This window comes from Malaya genurostris, chromosome 3 (assembly GCF_030247185.1).
Source record: "Malaya genurostris strain Urasoe2022 chromosome 3, Malgen_1.1, whole genome shotgun sequence".
Classification (NCBI taxonomy): Eukaryota; Metazoa; Arthropoda; class Insecta; order Diptera; family Culicidae; genus Malaya; species Malaya genurostris.
In genome coordinates, this window is record NC_080572.1 from 122,008,795 (window position 1) to 122,028,618 (window position 19,824).

General features: G+C 38.4%; 3 protein-coding genes across 3 annotated transcripts; all 3 read right to left on the reverse strand.

Annotated features, from left to right (window-relative positions):
• Positions 1-11,675: 11,675 nt before the first annotated feature.
• On the reverse strand, positions 11,676-12,935 carry LOC131433955 (uncharacterized). The gene has a single exon (XM_058600575.1). The coding sequence runs from the start codon at positions 12,933-12,935 to the stop codon at positions 11,676-11,678; it is 1,260 nt and encodes a 419-aa protein (XP_058456558.1).
• A 124-nt stretch (positions 12,936-13,059) lies between these two features.
• On the reverse strand, positions 13,060-14,361 carry LOC131433956 (uncharacterized). The gene has a single exon (XM_058600576.1). It carries the CDS (start codon positions 14,359-14,361, stop codon positions 13,060-13,062), a length of 1,302 nt encoding a protein of 433 aa, XP_058456559.1.
• Positions 14,362-15,986: 1,625 nt separating this feature from the next.
• On the reverse strand, positions 15,987-17,366 carry LOC131433957 (uncharacterized). The gene has a single exon (XM_058600577.1). The coding sequence runs from the start codon at positions 17,364-17,366 to the stop codon at positions 15,987-15,989; it is 1,380 nt and encodes a 459-aa protein (XP_058456560.1).
• Positions 17,367-19,824: the final 2,458 nt, after the last annotated feature.

Here is a 19,824-nt window from a genome sequence, read left to right on the forward strand (position 1 = left end):
TCATACAGATAAATATTCACGGGTCATACAGATAAATTCCGATAAAAATTCACGAATCATACAGATAAATACCGGTTTTGGTTTTTAGCGCTGATAGACATGAGAAAAGGTTGTTTTGGGACCTTTTTTTTTGCTCACCAAAATGAATTTTTTCCTTGGACTTATGTAGAAGAGATTCTGATACCGATATGGTACAGATAGATTTTTGCGCAGAATACAGATTTTTGGAAAAATGACCTGTCAACGCTGGGGTGGAGGTTCGAGTCCTACCTTTGGGCGATACTTTTTCGTTAAAATTCTTATTTTTCGCTGTATCATGAGCTTTTATCTTTTCTCTCCGTCTGTTGTTCGTTAGGAGGAGAAGGTGTTCGGTTACCGGCACCCCACTGTAACTTTTGACAGAAAGCAGATAGCGTCATTCCGATAAATGTCATGTGAGTGTAATAGCAGTGTAATAGTTTTTTCTGACTTTTTTATAGTATTATAAGTTGAAGAGTGTCAATCAAAAAGATGAGTGGATTGAATATTTATGTAGTGAAATCGATCTATTTCGTGATTTAATACCGGATGCTATCAAAATTTTTGCAATCAAAGTTTTTTGTAGTAATTTTTAAAATGTCAACCGATTTCGATTACCGGCACCCCAGTTTTTCGACAAATCGTGAAAAATTGTCAGTGACATGCAGAGATACCAAATCTGCAAATTTGTCTGTAAATTATCAAATTTCGTAGTTCACTTGCAAATCTTTTTCATCGTCTGACTTTTTACATTCTTTTGAAATTAATGCCATTAAACATTGCTTAGTTGATAAGATAAGAAGCCAATAAATTCTACTGCAGTAACGTATTCAATACCGCGAAACCGGTGGAAGACCGGCCTGATCAACACGAAAGGCGCCACCATCCAAATCATCGGCCAAGAAAGCCAAGGCGAAGTCACCATCAGGCAATGAAGACTTTTGTCCAAAACGCCTCCGAAAAGAAAAAAATTCGTTTTTTCTTTGAATAATTGCAATCTTTACTAACATATTTCCATTGTTAGCGAAATTTTTTGGGGTGCCGGTAACCGAACAAACAAATAAATCAACTTAGTTTTTTAATCATTTACAAACAAATAAATCAACTTAGTTTTTTAATCATTTGTTAGCTAGGGATTTTAGCTTTCCATTGAAGTATATATGTCCGCATAATGTGCACTTCGTCAGAAGCTATAAACTTAAAATAAAAGGGTGCCGGTAACCGAACACTCTCCCCTACTGATGGGTGTATAAGCTTTAAAATGTTTGCGCAGTATCGTCTTTCGACGAATTTGTTGGATTCATGTCTTTTGGCACCTTGACTCCGTTGGCTCGATACAATTCCAACACGTTTCGAGTGTAGTAGCGGATGCTAGATCAGCACAAAATAGAGTTGATCCTTTATGCTTCCCTGTGAATTGCTAGATACGCTTCTAAAGGCACTATTTCATGTAAATCACTCTGTTGATTGCTTCGGAATTAAGAAAAAGAACACTTATTTTAACACATTGGCAAATTGCCTGACAGATCAGCATTTTTTTTTGCCAAAACAGAGTTGATCAGCAACTTTTCTGCAAATTTTTATCCGGGACATGAAACTTGAGAAAAGTAGATGGAAATCGGCTTTAACGTAACTTTCGTCATCCATCACGATGCTACACATTCCGGTTTGGGGCTTATTACACCTTGTGAAAATATAACCCATGATTCATGCTTTTCTCAACCATACCGACTGACTGCTTGGAAATTTAGTGATATTTAGAACTGACATTTTTGGATGGTTCTTGAATTGTTGTACCACTTCCCTGGCCATATTACTGTCCATTTGACCATTTGATCACTTTTACGACCACTCCTTTCCTTTCTTCGGGCACTAGGACGCTCCTTGGAGGTTCTTATCACACTACGCATAGTTGTATTTACAATATCAACCTTTTAGTGATTCATCGGTGGGAAGCCCCTGGATTTTGATTGTATGTACACAACATTTTTGGCGGTAAATTTCAAATTTTGATTACATAACTGGAACTACTGTATGAATAACTATGAAACTTGAGAAATGCAAACAATAAAATGAAATTTATTCAAATTTTTCATTCCTGTACTCATACAGGTAAAAATTATAGCAGATTTATGGTGAGCCGTTTTTATCGAATATACTCTTTATTTCTATTCTTCTGTTTTCGTTATCTAGCCAAATCGTCATAAATTTATTTTTTTTCAAGTGCAATAAACAGATTCAGAAAAAATTAACCAAAATTAATATCCATGAGAGCTTGTCCCAGATATATTATAAGTTTCAATGAAATAATTTTTCTTGACTAAAATGATAAATAAATTAATAATATCCCATTTATTTGGCACAGCTATGGATCCTTAGGACTAAACAAAGCGGATTTATCTTATTCATTGAATGTAAATGAAATCACTGCTATATTTTAATCAATAAATAAATATCAATAAATAAATAAATCATTTCATTTATTTCATTTCATTGTTACCATTTATCTAGCTTTAACGCGGCTTCGACCAGATGTTTCTGTTGGTTATAGCGATTATTGGAATCGTTGAAGGTTATTGTTGTCTGGTTTGGTTTCTTTCTAAGCTTTTTATAATTGTGCTTAGTATTTTCTTGTTCACAATTTTCGTTCCAGTAGTTCTGGGGTTACTTAAAGTCAAAAATCGTTGTTCTTACGTATAGATGTTAATTATTCTGTTTTTTACCGAGTAGCACTCGTAATTATACTTCGAGTAACTTATATGAAATAAATTCATGGAACAAATTGAAGCCATAGCATTTTAACTGCTATGTCACCTAAAAAGCGTACGAGGCGGAGCTTGTGCGACTTACCGAGAGTAAGTCAGCCTGTAACGAGTATTTGATGAGTATCCAATGCACATCGGTCACATTGAAACGTTATATACGTTTGTGTCAGGTTACAAATTAACGTGTTTTTTTTATGCGGTTTTTTACGCAGATTTCCGAAGTTACGTGGTTTTTTATACGAATTTCAAATTTTCGAATTTAATTCTGTGCGGTCTGATAAAGGAAATATGCATTCAAAAAATGAATCAAGTTTGTTCCGCTCAAAGATTGGCCAAAAATCTTTCGAATTCCAATAGAATTTTCATAAAAGCGACGATTCTACTATATCCATTTTGTTTAATTGAGTGATTTCTCAGTTTTGAATTACAGCTTTTACGCTAAACGATATGTAATCATTATGTAACTTTGTCTTCTAGTTTGTTACTCTTTTGTTACATTTTGTTGCGATGACGAGGTGGTAATGCAAAACCAGTTCATGCGAACATAATAAAATTTAATTATTTAATATTAGGTTACCGAAAAGTTACGCTGAAAAGTATTGTAACTTAGTATGAAGTTATGTAAATTCATAACGTTATTTTGACCATATTGTCACCATCATAATCCAACTTATTCCTTTGTGTCTATCACGCAAAAATTGTGTGGCATATGTTTTATTATTCGTAACATGTGCTATTTAGGTCTTGCTGACGTGGGTTGACTTTTGACAGTACTGTCATGTGACCAGTTAATACGATTTGAAGTGGAATCTACCATTTCCGAAAATTAAGTAATAAAGGAATGAAGTTCTCCAAACGCTTATGTAATAGGCGAATACTATTTCAAACGACAAAGAAATAATTCCTCTCTTCTTCGATGGAAAGAATCTCGGCTCACTGAGCTGTGAGGTTTCGAGCACAGCTCATATGGTTATGCACAACTTTTTTATTTTCCGCGTCGAATTAGGATGCCTCCACCTAGTTTTGAAAAGGAACTGTATTGCATTATCAGTTGTTTTCAACTGCAGCTCTTGTACCATGTTTATGTCGAGGTGCCAATTTTTGTTTCAGCAAACTTTTTATTCAATTACCGAAGGTCGAATACAGCTCTTTCTGAAGACAATAACTATTGTTGGACGTTGGTTGTGAAATCAATCGTTTCATTGTTTTTTTACCTTTAGGTTTTGCCTTTCTCATATAGAAAGGTTATGCAATCACTTGAAAAACCGACTAGTGAAAATTGGCCCGGAGGGCCAAGTGTCATATACCATTCGACTCAGTTCGTCGAGCTGAGCAATGGCTGTGTGTGTGTATGTATGTGTGTGTGTGTGTGTATGTGTCAAATAATCTCACTAGGTTTTCTCGGAGATGGCTGAACCGATTTTGACAAACTTAGATTCAAATGAAAGGTCTCGTGGTCCCATACGGAATTCCTGAATTTCATCCGGATCCGACTTCCGGTTCCGGAGTTATAGGGTAAAGTGTGTTCAATATTGTACACCGTCACTTAAACCGGCGAAACAAAAAACGTAAAAAATTTCCTAAACTGGTTTCAAAACTACACAAATCGATAGTCATTATCAGTAGGCAAATAAACAAACCGATTCCGGCTATCCTGGTTCCCGGTATCCGGTTCCGGAAGTTCCGGAAATAGTGGTCATATATACCAAAATGGATCTCACTCAATTTTCTCAGCGATGGTTTGACCGATTTCCACAAACTTAGATTCAAATGAAAGGTCTTCCGGTCCCATACGGAATTCCTGAATTTCATCTGGATCCGACTTCCGGTTCCGGAGTTATAGGGTAAAGTGTGTTCAATATTGTACACCGTCACTTAAACCGGCGAAACAAAAAACGTAAAAAATTTCCTAAACTGGTCTCAAAACTACATAAATCGATAGTCATTATCAGTAGGCAACTAAACAAATTGATTCCGGTTATCCTGGTTCCCGGTATCCGGTTCCGGAAGTTCCGGAAATAGTGGTCATATATACCAAAATGGATCTCACTCACTTTTCTCAGCGAAGGTTTGACCGATTTCCACAAACCTAGATTCAAATGAAAGGTCTTCCGGTCCGATACGGAATTCCTGAATTTCATCCGGATCCGACTTCCGGTTCCGGAGTTATAGGGTAAAGTGTGTTCAATATTGTACACCGTCACTTAAACCGGCGAAACAAAAAACGTGAAAAATTTCCTAAACTGGTCTCAAAACTACATAAATCGATAGCCATTATCAGTAAGCAACTAAACAAACCGATTCCGGCTATCCTGGTTCCCGGTATCCGGTTCCGGAAGTTCCGTAAATAGTGGTCATATATACCAAAATGGATCTCACTCAATTTTCTCAGCGATGGTTTGACCGATTTCCACAAACTTAGATTCAAATGAAAGGTCTTCCGGTCCCATACGGAATTCCTGAATTTCATCTGGATCCGACTTCCGGTTCCGGAGTTATAGGGTAAAGTGTGTTCAATATTGTACACCGTCACTTAAACCGGCGAAACAAAAAACGTAAAAAATTTCCTAAACTGGTCTCAAAACTACATAAATCGATAGTCATTATCAGTAGGCAACTAAACAAATTGATTCCGGTTATCCTGGTTCCCGGTATCCGGTTCCGGAAGTTCCGGAAATAGTGGTCATATATACCAAAATGGATCTCACTCACTTTTCTCAGCGAAGGTTTGATTGATTTCCACAAACCTAGATTCAAATGAAAGGTCTTCCGGTCCGATACGGAATTCCTGAATTTCATCCGGATCCGACTTCCGGTTCCGGAGTTATAGGGTAAAGTGTGTTCAATATTGTACACCGTCACTTAAACCGGCGAAACAAAAAACGTAAAAAATTCTCCGTCTAGTTGTTCTCTTTGAACCGCTAAGCAGACACACTTTTCGGATATTGCACCGACGTGCACAATCAGGGGTTTTTGGTTACAAAAAAAGTGATAATATTAGGGGCTGGGGTCCACTAGGAGTTTGATAGTACCTATTAGCTCAGACAGTACCAGCCTAGATGCCGTGTGGAATCCGGCGGAAAAATATGATCCAAGAATAAATCCACTGGGTTCCTGCTTCCATGTCGTAGAAGGCGACAATTGCAGGAGTTTCTTTTTTCTTTCAGTTATCAGATATTTTCACTTCTGATTACTCTATTTTACTAAATTATCTTTTCATTCAACCTATCAATTTCCATCTAGCTTCGGAGAAAAGTTTTATTAGGAATGTTTTCTTCTTCCATGTTATTGATTGTCTTTTAGGATTATAAATTGAATGATAAAAATCAACTATTGCGCAAATCCGTTAATATTACAAAGTTAATAACAGAGATAACATATATCGGTATATTGAATACATAGTAAAAAAACACTTGATATTAATATTTCAAACAATAAATTAATATTTTTCTCGGTAGCCGGCTGCCCAGATCAACCAATATAACCAATTCATATTTGCAATAAATAATTAAAATAATAAAGCAAAAATAATAAAGAATCAAGACGCGCGTAAAATCTGTTGACCTTTATTTGGTGATTTGAAATGATTTTATAATAACTGTTTAGAATATGTAAATGCAATGAATCAACTATTTCGTCTAAATTCATTATGTAATTTCATTTATAAAAAATAGTGAAGTTTTCATTCTTTACGCGATGATTTCCTCGAATAAGAACTGTGAATCAAGACTTCCCGGGACTTCAATATAGGACATTTTTGAAACGTTCACTCGGGAAGTCAGTGAGTTTAGTGGTGCATCCGAGCATCTTGAAACCGGAACATACTGAGTCGCGCGCGAATAATACCAATACTGAAATTTTTACTAACAAATATCCTTCTCACGTGACACTTGTGGAGTGCACAGTAGTATATACGGCCTCTAGTAACAGCAAGTGTTGGACTAACATTCCTTCTCATTCCTTAGACAATCTACGTTCGGGCCTGTACAATGAAGGATGATTTACTAGTCCCAGGTCGGATCATCTACAAATTCCCTGTACAATTTCAGCTAATCCCGATTAGTAACGGAGTAGCAGGGGTGGTCGCTCAAGCTGAAGCTAAAAAAATAAAGTGATAATATTGTTAAGACACAACTGATGGGCATAGTTGAAAACCCCAAATTATTGACTATTCCTTGCCAGGAGAACCAACTCACTGTAGCAAGTCATATGAATGCAACTGTGTTAAACTGCGGATCTGGAATACGTAATGGCGGCAAAAGTGGCGCAGAGAGAACCAATTGTACAAATATGCAGTTACCCTTAGTGATAATGCAATGTGGTTTGACTTTGGATTGCAGAAGAATATCCTGCAGAGCTGAGGCTGTACACAATGCGTTACCTCCTTTCTGCCGCAAAGAGGAAGGAATCCATGATGGGCTTGTGTACATATTACCCGGCAGGTGCATGATTTGTGGAGTGTATTACATAAAGCTGCCCGTCCCGCATACATCAAATAAACCAAAGGTAGGATAAGTGAAGGAATAGAAGAAATGCCATTATAAGTGGAGTAAATGCAGTTTCAAGCGACTGTCGTTGGTTGATCCAGACTGCAATGTCTCCTTTTTTTCACTTCACAGGTAGTTTCAATGATGGCGCCTGTCCATCAAAAGGATTCAAATTAAATTCCTTATGTGTGTGTGTATTCTTTGGAAGATGTAAATTAATAATCTTACCCGTAATTTATTTTTGACGCTTTAATTTTTACCTTGACGGATATAGCATTTAAAATGATGGAGCATTCCGTTTTTTTCCTATTCACTGGAAAAATTGCCGACATTCAAACAGCTGACAATGATCACGATGAACAATTTTAATTTTTGGGTTTTCAATTTTAGTAATAATTGACTTTTAAAAGAAGCTTGCGAAAGTGTCATTAGTGTATCAAAATAAAGCTAAACTTATACAAGACTGAAAAAATATCCAAGAAGTTATCGAGAATCAAATAAATAATGAATGATATCGATCTTTTGTGTGAGTGTTTTTTTGTTTTCTTTTGTGTGTGTATTTGTATCTGCATATGTGTGTGACAAAAATGCACATTGATTTTCTCAAAGTAAGGATTGTAAAAATGCTACTGTCTAATGGGAATACTAATGATTCACTTTTAGTTACAAATTTTTGAAACTCTCAGGGAATAATAAAACACATATTAGTTTGTTATGTTTTGGCAAAGTTGATTTATTTAATCTCCTCTCCTATGCTAAATACCCGCACGATTTGCTGACTTTGCCGCTTCCACAGGTCGCTTGCCACACAAAGTACTTCTTGATAAAATTTCCGACCGTCTGCTTCCGAAACTTCTCCCGAACATCCGAGGTGGGATTCGCTGACGAAAAATGGCGGGTGGGTAATGTCAGAGACATAACTGGATGTCGTGAATACGAAAACAACTGACTTGTTCCTTAACACTTCCGAATATCAATTAGTTGATCAATTGTAGGAATTATGCAAGCATTCCCCTTTTCCACTTTTTTCGCAAAAACAAAGAAGGCTTCACTTGATCTAGATTACTGTGAATTTCACACAGTGAAAAGTGCAAAAATCAAATCAAACAGTTCTAGATTTGCACTAAACTGTGGATATTTCCCTTCGATTTACGAGCAAGAAATCTTAATAGTTTTTTAGAAAACTTTTAGAGCCATTAGAACGGCTGATTTTGTGTAATGCTCTTCACCGTTGCTTTTTAACCAATGCAAATGACTGGCAGCTGTGACGTAATCGCTCTTGTCGGAAGCGAAACTAGCTTTGCAAACGACACAAAATACATCTACTCACAGTGGCGATAGAATCCAAACTGATCCAATTTTTGCTGAGAGGTTTGTTTTTACCTGATTTCGTTTGTAGCTTTTTCACTAACGCGGTCCTAACGGCTATAAATATAGCAGCATACAGAATTTTAATTTCGATTATTTCATTTCGGATTTGCATTTCATTGAAAGAAACTATCAGGGTGCTGTACGGGATTCATTACTACCTTTCAGAAGGACCAAATTGTGGAACTCACTACGATATAAAACACACATTTTCTTGAACGATTTGTTGTACAGCATTGTATTTTGTTCTCTTCCTCAGAACGCGTTCTGATTGGCTGGTGTTGACATGTGTCAAATGAGACAGGTTTTTCAATAGTGTACTATTGAAATACTTCAATGTTTTTTCTATACACGCTTAAGTTGAAAAATTTCGATTTTATTGGTAGTTAGATTATATAAATCATTTCACAGATCACTGAGCTATGAGCTTTAAAAATACGAGAAAGGCAAACGCGCCTTATGAATTATCCTCTTTGATACTCGTTTATACCAAACATTCCAGAAAAGTTTAATTTTGAATTATTTGAGATTAAGTCACACAACTGAAAATTTTATCATAAAATTGTGATCATACTTCCGATGGCATGTAGCAGAAATTATGTTGATTCGTTAGATACAACAAGAGATATTCAAGACCCTCAGAGGGTAAATTTTGAAAAGGCACCCCATAGTAAAGTAAGTCGTATTCACGACAAAACTCAAGGTCGGTGATCGGCTATCGTCTGGTTTAAAGCATGTCTCGTCATCCGTTACGATGCATTTTGACCGCACCAGCCATTCGCGGTACAACTTCTGACACGGGATTTGGCCACTATATTCTGTTTATCGGTTCGTACCTTACTTACATCTATTCGTTCTCCGTTATGATATTCCAGCACTATTGACATGAGGTTCGGTGAAACGAGGATGGCGATCAAGCATGATGCCCAAATCTTTAACATCAGAAACAAACTCAACTCGAATATTCACCACAGAGTACTGCCACTGCCCCTAGCAGTTCAATTTACGAAGCACCGAGGTGCAATATCAGGTGCAACCGTTTCAGGCTCCAGAGGAATCAGCACACAAAGGAAACGCAAGGCATTTTGCATAATTTGTTCTCTTAAGTCGTAAAGCTGAATGTCGAATTTTCAAGGAAGGAAACAGATTTAGTGGTACTTTCAAGGAAGTATGATTTTATTCAGTTTCAGCATTCTTATTCCTGGTAGAATGATCGCACAACTTTTGATTGTTCAATCAATAATCAATTTTCTTCAGACTATGAAATATCTAATAAGATTGTATTAAACAGCATTATTACCATTTTGGAACGAAATAATTCGGAATGTCCGACAACGACCAATTTAAAAAAATCTGTAAGTGTTGTTGGAAGTTCTTCTTTTGAAAGATCGGTTTCGGAAATTTTCTTCCTGACTCCTGACGATACAAGGTTTTGAATCAAATGGCAATAGAAAATCGACCAGATTGTCGAACTTACTTCAGTTCCTAAAGAGATTTATTGTAGTGTATTTTAACCACCTGTCACAAGTGATCAATCTTAATATTTTTATTCGTGTCTGTACCAGGTATGTATACCTGTTTGAAATGAGCAGTTTTTGTTAAAATGAAACACTAATTTAGAATGGGAAAATAGAAAATTTTAATTCAAAATTTTTTTTCATTGTTTTCTAGAGTTTGTTCACGACAAAATCGGGACACCCCTAAATCTCTTGAAAAGCATCACCAACGCGTGAAATAGAATCAATTTTTGGTGATAATTCAAGAAAACTCCCAAAAGAGCTTGGGTTTTCTGCAAGCATTGTGGAGGAACAAACGACCAAATTTACCGACCACGTTGAAACCACGTGGATACAATTGTACAGACCGAAGAGCTCAAGAAAAGAACGTGCTGTCTCACAGATAGAATTCAATAAACTGATTTTATTATAAGTTCATGAGTACAATGATATGATCGGTTTGATTGGTTTGAATGTGTGTGTCAGACGAAGCATCGTATTCACAAGTGACGTGAGTTTAGATGCTAGGTAGTAGCGAGGGTTGTTCATCGATTACGTTCGAACATAAGCCGCCCACCAAATTCCGGTCCGGAATTTCATTACTTATTCGTCTTGAAACGTATTCATCGCTGTCCATGGGTATCAAACGAATTCGCCGGATGTCTCGTTGTGTGATTCCGTTGCCAGTTTTCAGAGATGCTACTCGGACCAATCCATCAGGTCCTGGATGAACTTCCACTATCCGTCCAAGCGGCCACTGCTTCGGTTTATCGTTTTCGCCAACCAAAAGTACGAAGTCACCAACCTTCACGTTAGATGCAGATTTTTGCCACTTCGTGAATACCTGCAACGATCGTACATATTCCTTCTGACATCTTGCTCGAAACTCCTGAGATACACGCTGAACAAATTGCCAACGCGACATAGAGCTGACACGGCGTTCGAGTTGGTTGATTTCCGGTGCTGTTGTCAACGGTCTCCCAATCAGAAAATGCGCGGGGGTCAATGGCTGCGGGTCCGTTGGATCATTGGAAATCGGTGTGATGGGACGAGAGTTCATGCATGCATGCCCTCCATGGTGAGGAGAGCGTGGCGGAATAAAGTTCCACTCGACACCCTTGTCGGCAAGAAAATCTGCCACGATCGATTGGTGTGCATTGGAATTGAAAAGATTTGCGATGTCCTTCAATTGCTTTGCTGCTCCACGAAAATTTGTAGCGTTGTCGCTATATATCTTTGCTGGCATACCGTAGCGACTGGTGAACCTGGTAAACGCCGCCAGAAACGATGGTGTACTGAGATCCGATACTGCTTCCAGCCATACCGCCTTTTTAACGAAACAAACGAACAAGGCTATGTATCCCTTGCTCGATGCAGCTCCACGTACCTTACGGCTTATGATATTCACCGGACCCGCATAATCTATTCCTACTACAGAGAACGGAGGCTGTGGATCCAAACGAGATGATGGCAACTGACCCATTTGCTGACGTAAAGGTAGAGGTTTCATTCGAGCACATGTTACGCATTGCCGAGAGATTTTACGAGCCGCACTTGTCCCATACGGTATCCAAAAACGTTGACGAGAAATTGCTAGCAAAGTTTGCGGTCCGCAAAGAAAGTTGTTGAGCGTCATATAATATTAGACAAGTGAATATAGAACGCCGAGGTAGCAGTAGCTGATGTTTTGTATCATAATTTAGCTCTGATTGACGGATACGGCCGCCCACCCTGAGAAGCCCGTCTGCATTCAAATAAGGATCGAGTAAACGAATAGAACTTCCGCTAGACACAATTTTTCCTTCTTTCGAACGGTTGATGTCATTCGAGAAGTGAGATTTCTGTGTGTGCGATACATATATTAAAAGAGCCTTATCCAACTCTGCAGATGTTAGACGTTCAGGTCCACGGGAATCGAATCTCAAAAGACGAGCAGTGACACGTAGCAACATTTGTTTGTTTGGGTAGTAACGAGTTAACATCTCATTTAAAAAATAGTTTTGATATGCGACCATGAGACCGACTGCCACAGATTTTCGTTCACGGTCTACTTGTTGCCTTTGTGCATCGTTTAGATCTCGATGTGGTGATGAATGCTGCCAATTTGGACCATGCCACCAAAGAGCATTCGTTTTCAAATTAACCGGAAGAGCACCTCGCGATATTATATCTGCAGGGTTGTCGTGGGTGCCAACGTGATACCAGTTGATCGACGGCAAGAGAGTTGCGATTTCGGCTACGCGATTTCCAACATATGTTTTCCATCTAGACGCTCCGCCAGATATCCATGCCAATGCTACCTGGGAATCACCGTAGGCTCGAATTTCGTGAAACTGTTTTGCCAAAGCTGCAGTAACATTGCTGATTAGACGTGCCAAGATCACCGCAGCATTTAACTCCAAGCGAGGTATGGTCGACCGACCTTTCCCGATCGGTGCTGTTTTCGATTTTGCACAAAGAAGATGCGATGAATGGTTGCCATCTTCGTCGACGGATCGAATGTATATGCAGGCACCCACTGCCTTCTCGGAAGCGTCACTGTAGCCGTGCAGGTAGAGTCGTGTAAGGCTTCGAGCGTAGACGACTCTTCGTGGTATCTGAAATGAATTGAGAGCGAACAGATTCTGTGCTAAAACTATCCAATCATCAATCAACTCACCAGGGGGAGTTTCATCCCAGTCCACCTTGGAGAATTGGAGCGAGCAAACCCAGAGGGTCGAACAGGCTGGCGATTTGCGACAAAATGATACGTTTAGTGGGCTGAAGGATCTTAACTGGTTGATAGGAAAACAGAAGCTCATCACTGCACGGCTGCCAGTGAATTCCAAGGGCTTTGATGGTTTCGTTTCCGTTTAATTTGATCGGGATCCTAATTTCGAGGTCTGCTTCTGATACACCTTCAAGGGCCCTGTTACAATTAGACGCCTATTTACGCAGGGGGAAACCTCCAGATGCAAATATTTCCGAAAGCTGTTGTCGTAAATGTTGAGCTTCTTCAGGAGAATCTGCACCGATCAAAACGTCATCAACATATGTCCCCTTCAATGCCTTCTGGACCGCATCCGGGTTCTTCACAGCAAAGAGATTAAGCAACTGTTGAACGCATTTTGTCGCGAGATATGACGCCGGTTTTGTTCCGTAGGTGACGGTGTTTAGAGTGTACTCATCGATGTCATCTTCAGGTTTCCATCGCCATAAAATTCGTTGATAGTCACGATCCTCCGTTGCAACTTGCACCATACGGTACATCTGCTGTATATCACCAGTAAGTGCAATAACTGGGGAACGAAACCGTAGCAGAATGTCGATGAGGGAATCTTGTAGGACAGGACCACTCATTAACACGACATTAAGTGATTTTGAACTAGTCGTTTTGGCCGAAGCATCGAAAACGACACGGCATTTGGTTGTAGTGCTGGACTCCTTCGAGACGCAATAGTGTGGGAGGTATACTGATCCAACCGGTGCGAGAGACATATGGCCTGCCTCGAGATACTCACGCAGAATGGAGTGATATTGTCCCTTAAGCAGATGATTTTTGGCCAACTTTCGCTCAATTTGCTCAAGCCGTTTAGTTGCGATTTCACGAGATTTTCCTAGTGATTTTGGATCTTCTCGGAAGGGGAGACGAACTTGGAATCGACCATTGTTGTCGCGAACGGTGTACTGTTCGAAATGTGCCTCACACATCCTTTCTTCTTCACTGAAGTGGGGACCTGGATGTGTGTATTCTTCCATCTCAAAAAATCTTTGCAATTGTTGAGAAAGTGTATCATCAACGAAGGTGATTAAACAAGTAGAACTGATAGGGGCCGTTTGCGGTGGTGTTTCATAACGACCTGATACCACCCATCCTAGCTTCGTATTTTGAAGAATAGGCAGACGACCTGCTGGATCGAGAGCAATTTGTCCAGGTTCCAATAGCTCTAAAAACGGTTGAAGGCCCAAAAGAATGCTGATTCTTCCAGGATTATGAAATTGCGGATCAGTCAAATATACGGAATGTGGAATTGGCCAATCTTCGATATTCACAGGACGCAATGGCAGGTCGGCAGAGATTTGATCCAATATGGCACACGGAAGGCTAAACTGGTAATTTGAGCACCTGGAGGCAATTGTTACGATAGCGCCTAAACTGGAATGTGTGCTTGTAGATGATATTCCTTGAAAATCCAGGTTTATAGGCGATTTTTCAACACCGAGCTGATCGCACAAATCTTTTGGCATTAAAAATGCCTTACTCTTCACTATATGGGGCCGGGTGTCAATTAAAAGTTTCAAAAATAGTCGCGTAACCTTTTTGTGTCATAATTTTGAACGTTAATAACTCGGTCATTTGTTGATGGATTGTTATAATTTAACAACCAATCGATTCGGAAACTTTTAACTTAAACATGTATGGCAATGTCGTTTCAGTATTTCAATAGCATACTATTGAAAAAATGGTTAGAATCGACCTATGTTTTCATCCACCAATCATAGTTGTACAAAATGACGTCAACTTCTTGTTCGGCATAGGAGGCTTTGCGTCATGCAATAAAACACCGCATCGTTCTGCGTAGTATGAAGAAAAATCTATAAATATATGCTGCACAATATTTCTTTGCCTAGTTGATGTTTGACTGCGAATGAAACAAGTAGCTCGTCCGCTTCGTGTTCTCTCGAATATCTTATATATCATCTAGCTTTTGAAGAACCGAATCAGCGTGGTTATCTGTTCTTTTGAAATATCCCATGCATTTAGCAAATTTTTGGTCGATTTTGCCATTAAAAATACCTTACACTTCGCTTCCCGAGGCTGGGTGTCAATTTAAAACTTGCAAAACTAATCGCCTAACATTTTTCTGTCATAATTTTGAACGCTCATACCTCAGTCATTTGTTGATGGATTTATATAATTCAACAACCAATCAATTCGGAAACATTTAACTTAAACTTATGAGATAACGTCATTTAAATATTTCAATTGCATACCATTGAAAAATTGGTTTGAATTGAGTATTTTATTTTGATTCTCTGGTAACTATCAGGCTAATTTAGAATTATCGGCGATAGATCTAATTCGGATCTGATTTGCAGCGCTTGTTCCTCGATGATTTGTAAATGGATTTTCCTCATTCATAGAATTTGGTTATTCGCCAGTTTCAGTTTAATTATTATTTGCTTCAAAACAATAAGCGTCTGATGGCTACACGCGTTGTAACTTTGACAATATTCATTTATGTGTCAATAGCATCAAGCTACGATATGAACAAAATTTCTGAATTTTGTTGCGTATCCATTCCGTATATTTCTAATATGTCAAAGCGAAAATCAATGTAAGTAACTAAATATTTTATGCGGACTGTTTCACATTTTTCTTCCTCGTATTGTTGCTGGTTTACTGGTTTACTGGTACAACATTTTTCGTTAAAATAAATAAAATCTTCTCTTGGATCGATTAACTGTTTATAAAATTAATAAGTTTGTACGTTTCTCGAAGATTATTATCATAAAATAAAACAGTTTCATTTGTTCAGGTTCAAATCTTTAGGTTGTTTGTATCTAGAATTGAGCTTTCAAGTAACTTTGAATTCTAGTTAAAGGACGTTATTCAAAATCTTAACAATGTAAAAAATTGTGGAAAGGGATCAAAATTGAATAACAATCTAAGCGCTTAAACTAGAGCAAGTTTGTACTTAGTCAATTGAAAAAGTTTTTAGTTTAGTTTAATGGTTTAGTTCCATTTTTAATGTTATTGTGCTCGGTCGTGTCTTGAATACAACCCTCTAATTTTTTTGATGAAGCTAAGATGTGATGCACAATCGAGCACTGCGCGAACTGAATGTGGTCGACCGTATTTGTCGAAAACGTCAATAGTGGCCGTCAAAAGAAGATGCAGAGGTGTTTTCTTCGAGTGGTGTCACTTGTGCTGCTGGTTGAAAAGCGTTGTGAAGCAGCGTATGATGCATCTGTCCACATTTTCGGCAGAAACCCGCCTTGCATTCTTCTCCACCATGGTTCCTTAAACAATTCTGGCATAGCTTTTGTCTAGAAACCATAAAGAATCGATCAGCTGAGCTAGCGTGTGTGAACTTAACGCATTGGTACGGTTGATGACCAGGTCTCGAACAAATGCCACAGATGACTTGTGTTTGATTAGTAGCAACTAATGCAGAAAGTTGCTTAGATTGGGGCCTTAATGCTGGAACTTTATTAGCTGGGATGGTGCTAGAGATCCGAGACCGTTGTGATGATTGCAGGGCTGAGCTTCGATTATCAATAAATTTCAACAGTGCGTCAAAACTTATATCATCCTCTTCAAGGTCCACGATCCTTTGACACCACAGTTCTTTAGTGTTCGAGTCCAACTTTTCATACAGAACGTGTAGTAACCAAATGTCTCTTTCTTCGCGTCCGAGAGCTGCTAAAGCGCGAATCACTTCATCCGAAACATCGTGGAGGGAGTGCAAACCAGATGGGGACGACGCTGTCAATGATGGTTGGCTCAAAAAACTAGTGATGTGCAGATTAGCGATTGCACGCGGTTTATTGTATCGCTCTTTTAACTTTTGAAGAGCTGGTTGATAGTTAGCATCCTCAACATTTAGATGCGAAATCAGTGTAGCTGCTTCCCCCGCCAAATGCGTTTTGAGAAAATAGTGTTTCTGACTGGGACGAAGTGATGGGTTTTGATGCACTGATCCACTGAACAGATCGTAAAACGATTGCCATTCCAGAAAATTTCCGTTGAAAATCGGAAGACTCATGCGCGGCAGCCTTAAGTCCGGCAGTGCGGTATTATCGGCTGACGTTCCGTTGCTTGATGGTGGAACTAAAGTCGTTGACGCTCCTACGTTGGATGTGATTGCTTGGAGAAGCTGTGTTTGTTGCTGAACGAGTGCTTCGATGACGCTAGTGTTGCCACCATTTTGTTGATTGAAAGTGACCTCGTGTTCGGCTGGCTCCAAACGTTTCTGAAGCCTACCCAAACCCTTTTTCAGTGACAAATACTCCTCCTCGAATGCGATCTGATGCGTAATTGCTTCCTCGTAAACAGCTTCGTCGTCTGCCAAATCAAGAATTTTATGATGAACAGATAGATACGATGACCAAATGCTGTTGAGGTTATCTATCTCCGTGAGAACATCTTCGGCTTCAACATTTTCGGAGTCTTCCATTTTTTCAAGACAACGACCTACCCGTTCCAGCCGCGGGGCATACGATTTTCTTGTGCGGACTAATTTATCCATGACGATATTTAGCGGCAGTAAAACTCCAATACACACGCGGTGTGCTATTTGTTCAATGACTTGACGTATATTATATATGTTTGGCAGCTGTCATACCAATCAAACAAAAAAAAATTAAGGCTCGTTCACACCAAATGTTCAAAATCGATACATTTGTATCTTAACACTCACTTCATACCGTATGTAGACTCTCCCGAACTTTTTTTCGACTCAGAACGATGGTTCTGGGAAAATATTTTACACTGACGGGTGACGAATTAGGGAGACTACTGATTGTGGTAATTATAATAACAGTTTATACATCTCCTTCAACCCTTAAATGCATGATTTTTTCATAAGAAATCAAATAAGAATTGTGATCTCTGCGAAACAATATTGTTTGCAGATTCAAGTTCTTATAGAAATCCACATCTGGATTCTGCTTGTTCGCATAAAATTATCCCCAATACGAAAATCAAGCAGCGCCATATCGACGACCCCGCGCCGCAACCTGTAATCACAATATGTCTTTTTTAGTGTTCATTGATGTGATCTTCTCAGCACTAAATAACATGATTCCTGGTGCACCATTAAGACCAGGCACCTAAAATGAATCATTCTCATCTCTGGGCATACAACGTGTTCCACACCCATCGTATACCGAGAATGGACCACGGGTGAGTGTAAAACTGGCCGATTGTATCTGACCGGTGGGTATTCTTCTCATCGTGATTTGTTTCCCGCGCCTCGTGCCTTCATTTTGAGGCTAACGATATCTGCGGTGGGTTGATGCGTTGAAACCAATGAAACATTAAACTTAATAATTATGTTGGCGCCCAGCTACGATTATGATACCTCCTTGCCAGTCGCTGACTGGGCCACATACAATACGGGAATACCACAGGAAATTGCTGCTGGAAAATTGGAAGGCGTTTGGTGTTGGTCAAGACATAACTAATATGATTGCTTACATATTACTAGCATTTTTTTTTCAGGATGTAATTTTTTTCTTCATCACTTACTCGGTTTGATAGATCAAAATATTACCAATTGGAGCCATCACATGTGAATCGTTAGAAGACTTTTCCGGTAAAGGAAAACAATTCAAGATCCGCAGATTCTTGTTGAAAAACGTCGATCATAAATAATATCTAAATTACAGCCGGGGAAGATACTCGTGCTGAAATCATAGCGAGAGTTAATGATTTGTTTGTTTTTTTTTCGTTGTTATTTTCTTCAGGTTGTCAGCTTTGCCAATGAATTTACTTTGAAATTATAGATAGTGGAGTAGGCATAGATATGACGATATAAATTCGTTGTATCCGAACGAACTGTCGAATGCGTTATCTTATGATCTTCTATCAATATATAACGTTATAAAAAGATTTAATGTAAGTAAGCATTCCAAAGTCTTTAGTCACAGAAAAAGTAAAAAGCATTACTCACTGATAAAACTTATATCTGCAGCATTACTCTTGCATTGATAAACCTTTGAATACATTGCCAATTGCATTTGCTACTGGGTAGTATGTTGTACAGACTTGATAAGTTCATATCTCGAGAGATAAAGTCAGACCAATCGGGAAAATGAATATGTTGGAAAGATTGGAGCAATTGTACCAATAATTATCTCAATTACTGAACCACCACATTTCTCAGACTGATACAAAAGGTTTCTAACGCGCCAGTTTATAGATTATCGTGTTGAGGAGCAACCATGTGTGTATTAACTACACAAAACTGTTTTCGCATAGTGGTGTAATGATTTCTTTCTCGTATTATTCTCGTATTATTATTGAACTAAAATGGCGCCGCCATAGTAATCCTAGAACACACTGGCCTCAGCTCTTAAAGCTTCAAATCGTTTTATGGCACTTTTTGTCTTGCTGTCTAGCAACAACCTACCTCTAGCATGCTACGCGTAGGACTGAAACATTAGTTTTTTTACATTAAATATTTTATTTATTATCCACTTTTTGTCAACATTTATATACAGTGGCTACAATATTTTAGTGATACAGTTTATAACTTTACATCTATGATATTATCTGCTTAGTCTATGTTTTAATTTTTTATTTCTTATTTTTCAGTCCTAAATTGTTAGTTTTATTTCATGTTTGGATTTATATCCTTGGAATTGTATATTTTTATCTACTTAACCTAAACTAACCTAACCTAACTCTAGCTGTAAAGCGCTCTAATAATGGCATGTTCAGAAATTGAACATTTAGTTTTGAATTTATTGTGTGTGTTTTCAAATTTTTGCTCGATTGTTTCTTGTTCAGCAATTGTATGTAACAGATCGGCTGAAAAGTTCGTATCGTTTCTATGAGAGGGCGCCACTAGAATTAAATCCATACCATTTTCAATTAGTACCAACCTTTAAAAGATACGTGTATAAATTTGACAGCTGTCTGATTATTAGTTTGTGAGATATTGCATTTTGAGTGAAGCTACTTTTGTTATTGTGAAAAAATGG